The following is a 13205-nucleotide window of genomic DNA, read 5'->3' as shown; positions in this document are numbered from 1 at the left end:
TGATTAACTTTCTAGTTCCCACACTTTTAAAAATGTCCAGATAACAAATAATTCATGACATTTGAAGAAAGCCTCCAATATGAAATATAAATGTCAGAACAAACAGAAAAAGGCACCCAGGAAGAAATAGAGATTCTGGAAGAAGACTTGGGCTGGGGTGGGGAGGACTCTCAATAATACACCCAGAGAAATAAGAGAAAATATTGCATTGATGAAACCAAAGCAAGATGCTATTAAGAAGTACTCGTTGGGCACCTGGGTGGCTCAATTGGTTAAGCGTCCAACTTTGGCTCAAGTCAAGGTTTCATGGTCTGTGAGTTCAAACTCCACATTGGGTTCTGTGCTGACAGCTCAGAACCTGGAGCCTGTTTCAGATTCTGTGTCTCCCTCTCTCTCTTCTCCTCCCCCACTCATGCTCTGTCTCTCTTGCTCTCAAAATAAATAAAAACATAAAAACATTAAAAAAAGAAGAGGCACTCAGAGAGCAGAAAAAAAAACTTCTGGAAAATAAAAACATGATAGTAGAAATGAAAAGCTTATTGGAAACTTTATGAGATAAAGAAATTTTCTAGAAAGAAAAAGGACAGAAGTAAAAAATAGGAGAGAGAAAAATCAGGAATTTAGAGGACCAGTCCAGGAGGTCCACACTTAATAACAGAAGAGAGAACAGAGAAAGATGGAAGGGAGGAAATTATCAGCCAATTTTTTTATTTTGAAACTCAATTTGAAAGGAATGACTGAGTGCCCAGCATAATGCATAAAACCAGAATTGTACTAAAGTACATCATTGTGAGATATCAAATATGTGACAAAAGAAGATTCTATAATCTTCTAGAAGGGAGAAGGGGATATATCATAAATAAAGGATTAACATTGAAGTGACCTTAGGCTTCTGAAAAGTAACCCTGGAAGCCAGAAGACCAGGGGAGCAATGCCTTCAAAATTTTAAAGGAAAATTGTTTCCAAACTACAATTTTGTACCAGGCCAAATGACCAATTCATGTGACAGCAGAAGAAAGGAAAATGATCTTTTGGACAAGAAAAATCCGGAAAAAACTTATCTCCCATTCACTTTTTTCAGGAAGCTGCTGGAGGATGTGCTCCATCAATACAAAGAAGTAAGGTAAGAAGGATGCAAAAAATGGAAGGAGCCACAGAGGATAGCTGAGAAGGGCTGATGGTGAAGAGGACCCCAGCGTGCTCTTAGAGCCTTCTGATTTACCTCAGAGAAGAGATTTAGAATTCAAATACTGTTAAGTACAGAGAAAACTAAGACAGCAAGCAAATAAAAGGTGATTATTAACTCCATGGAAAACAAAAATTACTCAGGAAAGTACAGTAATCCTAGGTTACTAAACAACTTTTCTGTGAACTGATTATACGTCTGCTCTGGGACAGGACCATTTGTGTGATGAGATTCACAATCTCTCAGAAGAAATCCCTAGCATGTTGATGAAAATCTTGTACTTGAAAAAGAGAAAAAACAAAGAATTTGTACATGATTAAGACTTAATCTGGAACACCAGTTGCTCGTACAGCCAGCTGACTGTCAGCCCAGTGTTGAGCGATCTTTAACCAAATTTTCTTTTTATTTTGTGTTGTTAAGGACTTAAAAATTGACACAAAATATCAAAAAGAAAGAAAGCAATTTTATTATTGAATAAGCATAAACCAGAGCATGGACACGGTTGATCATCTGCAAAGAAATTATATATATAGAAATAAATTCTATCCTATTTACACAGCCAAGAAGTTATCATCTTTTTATGCTGCTCTATTTTTAACCTTTATATACAGATGAGAAGACCTAATGGCACCATTGGCTGTGTATTCTTTAAAAGTTTACCCTAAATTCACCTTTATCGGAAGAAGTAATAAAAATTTTCTTGTTTCTATGACATGGAAATGCCCAGAGCTAAACTATCATAGTGACAGAATCATGGATACTCCATCTTTCTAGATGTTTACATTTCAAAGAGATGGCTCCCAGACCTGTTAAAAAAAATCCTGAGTTATAAAGTTGACAAAAGGCTAACTCAGGAAGGGGTTTTAAAAAAAATGTGTACACACACACACACACACACACACACATTTTCATTTATATACAGCCTTCACTGGATGAGACCATCCTACCCAGTGTAAACTGTAAGATGCTTAGCATCCTTTTGTATCACCTCAAAACACCAGCAATGTCCTTTCGTTCTCTGACCTCCTACCCCAAGCACTGTGGCAATTACAATATAAGGAGCGTGAGGAGAAGGGAGGGAAAGAAGAAAACTGCTCATTTTCAAATACCTACTGCAAGTGATAACACCAAACTAAGGTAACTGGCTCATCTGGATTGGCCCAAGATCTTTCCCCTTTAACTTTCTCATGTATAACACTGAACATCCCATGTCTCAGGAAACCCATCAGCTCTGAGCAAACTGGGATGACTGGCACCCTAACACCCCACCATATAGACAGACAGACACCATACATATTAATAATCATCTAATTACATGCATGTGTTCACTTAGGGTAAAATAAAAAGGTTTTAAATGGGAAACATCTGAGTTTGGATTTTGGTTCTGTGACTAAGGCAAGTACCTTAACACCTGTGGTTGGCAGTTCTTTGGTCTGTTCAAGTACATAAAAATGGTGTATCCTGTCAGGGCAAGTGGGAGAATATAGCAGTTAGTAAATGCCTTAGCCTCTTGCTTGAATTCTGGCCTCAGTTCTTCACCAAAGTTCCCACATCAATTTTCAGTTACCTCTTCTTTAAGGAAATCTTATTGTGTCCCAAGTGTTAGTATATCAGTATCCCAACTAAAACAAGAGACTTGGAGTATGAGTTTTGCCTTTATAGTTTTTAATATAGTAGTTGTCAGCTAGGTATTGCTCTACAAGTAAGGATTTGTTAGTAGCTATATAATTAATACCCTGTACTTTTACCAACTCTCATGTGGCTGAGCCTTCTCTGGAGCTCCTATTGTGACATCCTGGTGCTCCTAATTGGCTTTCTTTGGCTGGATATTTTCTCAGGAAGGACTCTATCAGCATGTACACAAGCTACCCCTACTTCCTGGGCATATGTGTCTGTAGTGGGAGCTGTATGAGGCTGCCCTAATGGTGTGATTTCAGGAGGTTTTTATTCACCCAAATGTTTCGCCTGTGGGCTGATAACCAGTGCCTCATAATCTACTTCCTTAGCACTAGTGAAATATAAATATTCAAAGAGAGTGTATTCACAAGGCTTCCTTAGTCATTTTTCCTTGGTGAGAATCCTTTACCTGCATTCAGCCTTGAAAAGCAGTGGGTGGGGAAACTAAGAAGGAAGTGGCCCTGGAGGAAGTCAAGGGCACCAATGGTCATGAGCAGTTTCCACAGGCCCCTGACACAGAAGATGAGCACCTCACGCTGCTACCTGCTACAGGCCCTGAGTCTGTACCTTGTGCACACGTGCAGTTGGCTGTTATCCTCAACTATATTGTATGATTTAGTTGAGCTAAGCACTCAGTTGTTGCTTAAAAAAAATACTGCTGCCTAAAATGATGACAGTTGTTCTAGAATGACACTCTGCAGAGTATTGATCTCATACAGTTGGGAGAATGGGGCATTTATTGCATTATAGAACATAACCCTTTGAATTCAATAATTTACCAGTATAATGCTGGTCAATGTCCTTGAGGGTAGTTCTGACTGATGAATCACTATCCTATGGCCTGGCTCTGTTAGTCTAAAGTGCCCCAAACAGGGAATAATCTAGCTGAGGTGGGGGAGTATGGGTGCAGGAGAAGGTTATGTGGTCCAGGAAAGGGAAGGAAGAAGTAAAATTAAATGACAAAGAGACTATCCTAGGGTTAAGATAATGCTGCAAAGGAGCAACTCTTCAGAAACTTTTCTACCCAACAGATGGGGTTGGTCACCATCCCAGCCTTTTCTCATTGAAAGTTTTCAATTAAAATTTATTGTTTTTAAGTTTATTTATTTTTAAGAGAGAGACAGTGCAAGTGGGGGAGGGGCAGAGAGAGAGGGAGACAGAAATTGAAGCAGGCTCCAGGCTCTGAGCCATCAGCACAGAGCTCAATGCAAGGCTCAAACTCACTAGCCGAGACATGAGATCATGACCTGAGCTGAAGTCGGACACTTAACCGACTAAGCCACCTAGGCGCCTCTCATTAAAATTGAAAACTATGTATGATTTTTATCAAAGAAATCAGTGATAAGAGTTGCCACATGCCCAGTTAAATTTGAATTTCAGATAAACTATGAATAATTTTTTAGGGTAAATGTGTTCTAAATATTGCATGGGACTTATACTAAAAATCAGTCATCCTTTACCCGGAACTCAAATTTAACTGGGTTTCCTGTGTTTTTATTTGCTAAATCTGGCAATGCTAGTCAATGAACTATAGGATTCATTTTGTGGAAATCCACATTACAGCTAACTTGCATATACCTTTAAGGAGACACAACCCTTAATTTACATACATACCACACCACAAAATGCAGGCAACAACTCTTTCTTTAATGGGATTCATGTTATTTTGATGACCTTCAGGTCAAATTCAGATTCATGTTATGAGCTCCATTGGCTAGTTTTATCCGTGTAACACTTGAGGCCTCCTCTTTGCTCTGGGGCATTAGAAGCCGTGTCTCTTGAAGTATTTGGCTCGTGCAAGGACATCATTGCAGAAGTCACAGTTCAGGTCCTGGTTGCTTCTGATGTAGTCAGGGCCCCCAGCATAGGCACAGAGTCCACCTGGGATTGGTGAGATGGGTTAGTGCTGACCCCATAGCCCTTCATTGCTTCAGGGTCTCAACAGTTAGCTTAGATTCTCTTTCCAAGTTGCTTAGTAGGAGGCAACTGAGGTTTGGGGGAATCTCGTGTAATGTCTTGTATTTGTTCTTAATTCCATGCTGTGAAACCACCAACCCTGGCTTACACTTACCTCTCAGGTACTGGTCAGGGGTCCAGGTTGGAAACCTGGTCTGGATTTCTTTGATCCTAACAGTCAGGACCTCGATTAATGGAGAAACCTGGGACTCGCTGATCCAGGATGTGGGAGTATAAAGGCCAGGGCCCTAGAGGGAGGCAGAGGAAAAGCTCAGCAAGCTTGGTGGGCAGGTGACAGGACTTCATGGGGATCAGTGTTGCTTTTTCATTTCCTTTCTCTTTCTCTCCTCCTCCTCCGGCAGAACTAATGCCACCTTTAATCTCCCTGGGGATAAACAGTAAAGCTACAAGGTTTGGGCAACCGAAAGAGGAGCAAACATTTTGCAACTGCTTCATTGTAATGGTGAGAGGCATAATTGAAAGCCTAAGATGACAGAGATAGTGGACATCCCAGGCTGATGCCCTCCTTCAATGCTGCAAACACAAGCCCTCCAAACAGGTCAGAAAGGGCTTTTTCTATGTGTACTTGTAATTCTCCTTTCAGGTAATCTGAATTTCTAAAAGTACTTCTAATTTTTCTTGTACATCTTTGGTCGCCATTCCACATGAGTTTCAACATGTTTAGGAGAAATGTCTGACTTGGGACAATTCCATCTTCAAAGTAGATGGGCTCATCCTTTTCCCAAGGACAAGATTTCACAGAGGAGGCAGAGCAGGGCATCAGAAATGATGCTGACCCCTAACATTGCCCATGTTGGTATTGGTGCCAATTCTGCATTTTCCAGCTGCCACGTGGCTTTGCAACAATGACTCTGTCCTTGCAATCCTTGCAAAACCACTTCCTCACTTGGAAAGGATGAATTGCATGCCTTCCCCTCCTCCCATCCTTATCAGATTATTGGGTGGGTCTCTAAATCAAAACAAGAGAAAGCATTTGAAAGTACTTTTAAATTGCAAAGTGTCATTCCAAATAGTAATAGGAGGCCAGTTTAAAGATCACTGAGGAGATCACATGTTCCTAAAAGCTAAAAAGATGACCACAATACTTAAAGGCTTCTCAACAATTACAACAACGTCAAATGCAATAGAAAAAAAGCACAGTGCCATTGTCTCCTTGCCATCACTGATCCCCCGGGACACAATTAATTCAACAAGTGGGGTTAATGCCCAGTTCCCTGGGAGTCTCTGTGAGACAAGCTGAGACGAGACAGAAATAGTGCAAAAATAAAACTGATCTTCAGAACTAAGAATTGTGTAGAAGGAAGAAAAGGAAAGGGAATTCAATATTTGCTGAGAATCTGCCAGATTCTAAACACGTTTTCCCATTATAGCATTGAGTGAGTCTTCATAACAATTCTATGAGGACGGCATCTGGCATCATATAGGTGAGGGAACTAAGGCCTAAGGAGATTAAACGAAGTCATGTGGTTACAAAATAACAGAGCAAGGATCCAGAATAGGGAACCACGGATGATATCCTGGAAACATAACATAGTTGATTTTCAAAAGAAACCATAGCTCAGAACAAAACAGTGATGTTGCTACCTGCATCAGGCAGAGCTGTGGCTCTCACAGTGCCAGGGAGCACCTTTCACTCTGTGTTCCACAGAGCTGCACTGCAGGTGTCCACAACAATAAATGTGAAGATGTCCCCTTACCATCATGTCATGTAGCTCAACAGCCCTATATCGTAACTGACAGAGGATTACCTGCACAACCCCGATTCCATCGCCCACGTTGCCCACATTGGCCATAACGTTGCCACCATGAGACTCCCTGGACAAGACACCAGCGATCACTGCAGGATCCATGCAGTACTTTCGGCCAACAGTACGAATCACAGGCTGATATCTCAGGAGGTATGGCATGTCTATTTCAGCCAGCCTTTCAGAGGCACGAACTCCTGAAGCAAACACAGAAGGAAAGATGTGACTTGTGTGATTTATGCTGATGTGGGAGCTCAAGAGGACAGAAATCACACCCCAAGGATCTGAGCAGTGGTCTAGGACCAAGAAGCTCACGTTTCAGTCTGAAATCCCTAGTGGACCTAAAAGTTTCATTCTCCTTGGAGCTTGAGTTGGCATCCACTGAGGCAGTATCCTTTGTGGCTTCCAGGGCTCCTTGCTGGGCTCTCAGAGGCTGCTCTGGCCCATGCAGGACAATTCCCTGGGCACAGGCACACTGGCGCCATCCTAAGCACCCCAAACAGATATGCCTATCCATCAGCTACAACAGGCACCAGACGTGAAAGAGAGAATCCCCCAACTCCTTTAAGAAGTCCTTGGAGTGTTTCCCTGACAGGTTTGCTCACTCTTGCCCACCTTTGCTCCCTAAAGTGATATCCAGAAATTGCATGAGCTTAAACCATTGTAGAATAACAAGGATGTGGAGCAAAATGAAAACTAATACTGATTTACCTGGCTGGCCTGCTTACCTTGTAAGCATATGTGTGGTTTCAAAAGTACTCTCATCTACATACACTCTACATTCTACTGACCAGAGTTTACAACAAAACTGTAAAGTAAGCACTTTAAAGTCCATTTAGTGGAGATGTAGGGGAACTAAATGACTAGTGGAAAAACCAGGGCATATACTCAGATGACGTCTTTGGGCTCCACATCTAGTGCTCTTCCTACCACTTGGTAATGTGGGGCTGTGGGAAAGAGGGGGAGCCAGAAGGATATGTTGAGAGGACAAAAATCTGTGGGCCAGGACAGGGAGACATGGGTGTGAGGTATCAGAGGAAGGGACAAAATCCTGTCGAAGCCACCCTTGCCAAAAGGAGGCACTTTCTGAGAGAAAGAGAAGTGGCGGGTGAGGTGAACAAGGAGATTATAATTACCACAGTAGTTCAGGCCTTGACGTTTTCCAATCACACAAGATGCTCCAGGAGTGTCGAAGTTTCGGATGTTTCCATAGCATCCCCAGTTGCTGCTTTCAGATGAGTCTACAAATTGAGAAAATTTCAATGTAAGGCATTGAACTAGACTCATTTTGATCATCTGTCCATGAATGAAGCACCACTAATAAAAAGAACTTTAAATCAGTTACAACAAGAACTTCACTCTGAATCAAAACACTTTTGAAACTTACAGTATGGTGATTAGGAAATTATCTTAGAGACCTCCTCGATACAAAATTGTCACCTCCTACTCTACAGGCATGAGGAACTGTTGGATACTCCTCGCAAAGCCCTGGGCTGTCCAACGTTGTTGAGTTGGTGTCTTGGACTCAATCCAGATGATCTGTTTCCTATAACCAGTCCTCATCCTATATCTTAGGAGAACTCTCAGTACTTCACCCTCAAATATTCCTGACTGGCTGGTCTGGTGAGATATTTATGGTTGCTCTAGAGAAATGTGTATAAAGCCTGGGCTTCCCTAAGGTCTCAATCCAGACCCAAAGTAAAGCCACTGGGACTTGGAGCTGGCTTTCCCTGGTCTTCTAGATGGTGTGCTCTTCTAGGTGGGTGCCTAAGACAGCTAAGAGGGGAGGACAGGTAATGATGCACAGGACCAGGTCTCTATGTGGGTCTCCCTCTTTCCACTTCTTCCCTTTATCTCTTTGCCTTTCTATCTCTCTTTACATTGCTATTTTTCCAGGAAGGAGAGGTTTTTCACAAAGGCCACTGAAGAGAAGGGAATTCCCTAGTATTCATAATTCACACAGAAGAAGGTCACATGAACCAGTAACAAGATACCTATGGGGGGCAGGAATTTGCCCCCTGAGAGAATCATGATAAGCCTGTAAGGACCCCTCATTAGATTGCTCTTTTTTAATTTACTTTATTCTTTGCTCATATCATCGAATTTTTATGATTTGCACATCTTTGGAAATAAATCTACTACACATCATCATATGTGTATTGTATATTTATATAAATGCCTTTTAAGGTTCTGTTTTCTTACTAAGAGCTTCTTGGGGTTGGCATCTGAAAATACTAATATTTTGGAGTACATCTAATTTACAAACTTTTGATAAGTAATCTGAAAGAAATATGGACATGAAAAGACCTCATCTTTTATAAGTGTACTAAAAACCAAATGAGCTCATGTATCCTTTTTTATTTTTTAATCAGTACATTTTTATATTTATAATTGGTGACAAATACCCTTAATATTGTTAATTGGTTGTGTCATTCATTGCTCCCTGCCTCAAAGTCACTCCTTAGTCACATTAAATGCTCCTTAAAGATCCTTATATTCCCAAAATATCTTGTTGAAATTTAAAAATACTTGTTAAATAAATGGATCAATCAACAAATGAATGAATGTAGGACCCTAGTTGAGAAATCTTCAGAATTTACAACTGAGAAAAAGTTTGCTTCTCCTGAGAAACTATGTTTCTTCCTTTTATTTATCAAAAAACATCTACTTTTCCTTGTGTCACAGCTGCAAGGAACCTTAAGACCATATCTGAAATTCAGGCATAACAACTATGTCAGCCTCAGTGGTTAGCTTAGTCACATGTCCCTGATCTCCTTCATGTCAGTTTTCTATTTGAAATTGCATTAGTCTTATTACAGGAAGCCATCTCAGTCTTTCTACGGTGCTTAATGAGTACTTATCAATGATGTGTATTTGAAGTCCAGCTTCCAGCAATGCTGTTTTAAGCCGAGCCTACAGGAGAACCCCCTCCTTTTGTGGTGTATTTGGAAAGAAACTATTTTCCAGTGCCTGTTATTGAATCTAGTATTTGTTGGACAGCTTAGAAAAAAAGACCAATATTTTCTACTGCAGTTTCAAGTATCAGAAATACCATTCTGTTCCTATGCTTACCCTCCCATCTCCAAAGTCAGTGGGAGACTCTTACTCACCAGTAAGGACAAGGAGACCCACAAGCAGCCACAGCACAGACATATCGATGAGCTGGCTCTACAGGTCCTAAAATGATTTTAGAATAGAAGTTAACTCAAAGATGTGAAAACATCAATCGTCGTCATAACAATATGTAATGTAATGGAAAGAGGTAAAAAAAAAAAAGGAATAAGTTTCCCCATGTGTGAATTAAGAAAATTAATTATTTGAATCATGATAAGAAAAGCAAAAGTAAGCATGTGCCCCATCCATCCTTGTAATTAGTTTTAAAATGATGATACTCCTGCTTGGTCCACAGGGACTCACCAGACCACCAAGTTACTGGATAGTAATTATCTCAAGAAGCCAAGATGTTTTGATTTTCAACACTGAGAAACATAGTGACCTGAGTTCAGATGCTGAAAAATAAATGTTTGATGCATGTGCCTTCTCTCAGTTGTAGCCCTCTCATTATCAAAAGATAATATGAAAAGGAGATTTTTATATTAGTGTTTCTCTTCATTTGGGTTCTTTTTTGTTTGGTGTAGAGGAAACGTCACAGTTCTTTCAGTGTCTTGAAACATACTCTGTTTGGTTGGAGGAAGGAATGGGTAGACCTTTCTCACTGCTCTAACCCCCCAGCCTGGGAATCTCAGACCCCTTTGGCCACCTTAAGCCATGCTCCCCATCCCCCTTCTGCAAAGCTCCTGTGCAGGAGAAAACCTGGGCCAGAACCTGGGGAGATAGAGACACAGGTTTATTCCACCAGCAAAGTCAAATTCCAATGAAGTCAAGTCATAGGCAGGGGGCCAGAATTGAACTCATAAGGTGCTCTCTAGCTGGGAGAAGTGATATATGGTCAGCATCAAGCACTTGCACTCACCCACTTTCTCTCTTTCTCATCCCAACCATTTCTGTAACCACCTTCCATGTGTCCAAAGAGTCTTGGTTCTCCCACTAGCTACCTAACAAATACGCAAATGCCACCCAGGATGGTTGACTCCAGGCAATGCTGGAGGAGCTGGCTTCCTGCCCCCAAAGCCTCCACCTCCCACCAACCCCTCCCACTGCAGGGTGTTCCTCATCCTTTCTGTAGATCAGCTGAGCCTGGCTACCTATCATTTTGAATTATTACTATCATTATAAGTAGGAGTGTGCATATAAATATAGCACTCATCTCTTTTGTTTTGAGGTTATTCTTTTTTTAAATGTTTTATTTATTTTTAAGAGAGAGAGTATGAGCAGGGTAGGAGCAGAGAGAGAGAGAAGGAGACAGAGGATCCAAAGCAGTCTCCAAGATGACAGCAGCAAGCCCAATGCGAGACTTGAACTCACAAACCATGAGATCATGAGCCAAAGTCAGACACTCAACCAACTGAGCCACGCAGGCATCCCTTGAGGTTACTCTTTATGGGTGTTTCCTTCCAAATACCCAGGAAGAAATTAATTCTCAAGATAAAGGAGAGATATTAAGAAAGTCATTTAAATTAAGTCTTATACAAGCACTTGTGTGCTCCTCAGACATGGCCATTTGTTTTGTTTTGTTTTTCTTTCCCACAATACTGAGGTGGTCTACCTGATTTCCCTCAGTTGAGCAGAAAATACCATGTTCAGTCCCAACACCAGAAAGATACAGGAATGTGGAATTTTAGCTGGGTCTGCAAAAATTCTCAGGTTCAAACACCCAACAGGAATCATTTATAATGTATCCACTGAGCCTCTGACACTGAATGAGAGAGGACACTGAATCCCAGGAAGAAGAATGGAAAAAAGAGCCACTTAGGTATAGGAAAAGCTCATACAGTCTCATGAATGATTATCTTCACAGAGACTTCTCACTGGCCTTATGGAAAGAACACTGCAGGAAAAAAAAATATTGCTGGCATCCAGATGCCAAACCAAGGGCATTTTACTCTTGTTGCAACTTTTCCAGGGAACTGCTGTTTTTCTTGGAAACCCAAGTGGAAAAGGAGTTAGTTTTCATTACAATATGAAAGTGACTTCACATTCCAAGAAGGGAACTAAAGCTCTGTTGAGCAAGCCCTTGAATGAAGAGTCTATGTAATTATGTATGTCAATTATTTAGAAACATAAAGTTACTTTTGTTATGTTTTAATTGCATCTGGAAAGAGCAACAAGTGACAATGGAAATAAACACAGCATATTGAAGTAACTCAAACTCTGTGATCTAACTTTACAGATGCCAAAAAGCACTTTGTGTTTTAGAAGGGACTGTTTAGAAGGCATTGCTAGAGTGTGCTGGGGGAGTGTCCATTGGTTACTTACGTAAGGCCAATCTCTTAATCCCCCTGGGGCTCCCTGGACTTAAAACCATTATTAGAATGTCAAGCCAAGACAGCACAGTGCACATAATTAATGCCAAGCACAGTAATTCTGGTGGCATCCCTCTTTTTCCTTCCTGATGAGCAAAACAGTGACAAACAGCACAGGGGTGTCAACAAGCTGGAGCAGTAGCCTGATGGGCACACTTGAAACAAACAACCCAAGCATCCCTTAGGGCCAGTTCAAGTTCCTGGTGGCCTCTACCCACCTTCCCTCCACCGAATGCTTTGTAATTCCCAAAGCATTGGTTAGGTCTGTAAGGCATAATAGACCATCTCCTCCTCCCTTAACCAATGTTTCCGGAAAAGGTGGAAATAAAGGTCTTTGGTCTCACCACAGAATTCATGTTCCTTTTCCATGAATGTTCTCCTGGGTCTTCACCAGAAACCTTAAACCATAGCCACTACACATCCTTAGGACCCTCCAACCAGCCTGGAAAGTGTGTTGTTTTAGCACCCTGAGGTGCTGGGGAGGAAGTTGACCCTGCCTCATCGTGTCCCCCCTGTTTGATGCTAGAAAAAATGAGGACTGCTCTACACATGCATGTTAGACAAGTCTCCTGCTCCACACTGTCTTGTCGCCCTGCTTTTACTGCTAACTTGTCTTTCTCTCTGCTTGCTCCCTGTGGGGTGATAGGCCTTTCCAGTAGCATCTCATCTTAGTCATCCACACTCTTGCTGTCCTGTCTTTTCCCTCCCTCCTCACAGCAACACAACAGCCCATTGCCCTGCAGATGGCTATCCACCAACAGGCCTAAATTAAAATGATAGCAATGACAGTCACAAATATCAAATGTTTTTGCTACTATGATCACATTTTCTTGAGAAAAATCTGGCTTTTAGAGTAAAATTTAAGGCTCTTTCTGAACTTGCTTTTGGTAGAATTGCATGGTCTGTGAATATGTATGTTTCCTGAATTTGGATTGTGAACAGTTTACCAGCCACAAAGAGGTTGGAGGTGTGATGGCATCTCTTCACTCTCTAAAGGCACATCCTTTCTTCTCTCTCTGTAAGGCCTCTGTGCCCTATTCTCCTCATTTGCCCATCTAGGCAAACTTCCCAGAGCTGAGAACTCCAGGAAGGCTCCTTTCCTCGTCCTGCGGGCTATCCCCAGAATATTCCTTTCTAAGCAAAGATCAAACAAAGGAGACCATGGCCTCTCTGTTAATCTGCTTGAAGCTTGTCTCT

The 13205-nt window shown here is 41.4% G+C and overlaps 1 protein-coding gene across 1 annotated transcript; it reads right to left on the bottom strand.

The window, feature by feature from the left end:
• Positions 1-4625: 4625 nt before the first annotated feature.
• Positions 4626-9738, bottom strand: LYG1 (lysozyme g1). Its single transcript, XM_077749368.1, has 5 exons — positions 9696-9738; positions 7722-7826; positions 6589-6782; positions 4935-5067; positions 4626-4744 (listed from the first exon to the last, which is right to left on the bottom strand). Exons 1-5 carry the CDS (start codon positions 9736-9738, stop codon positions 4626-4628), a joined length of 594 nt encoding a protein of 197 aa, XP_077605494.1.
• Between the last annotated feature and the right edge of the window lie 3467 nt (positions 9739-13205).

The sequence above is a fragment of the Crocuta crocuta genome, unplaced genomic scaffold (genome assembly GCF_008692635.1).
Source record: "Crocuta crocuta isolate KB4526 unplaced genomic scaffold, BGI_CrCroc_1.0 scaffold118, whole genome shotgun sequence".
Taxonomy (NCBI): Eukaryota; Metazoa; Chordata; class Mammalia; order Carnivora; family Hyaenidae; genus Crocuta; species Crocuta crocuta.
This window is presented reverse-complemented; position numbering and strand designations above follow the sequence as displayed.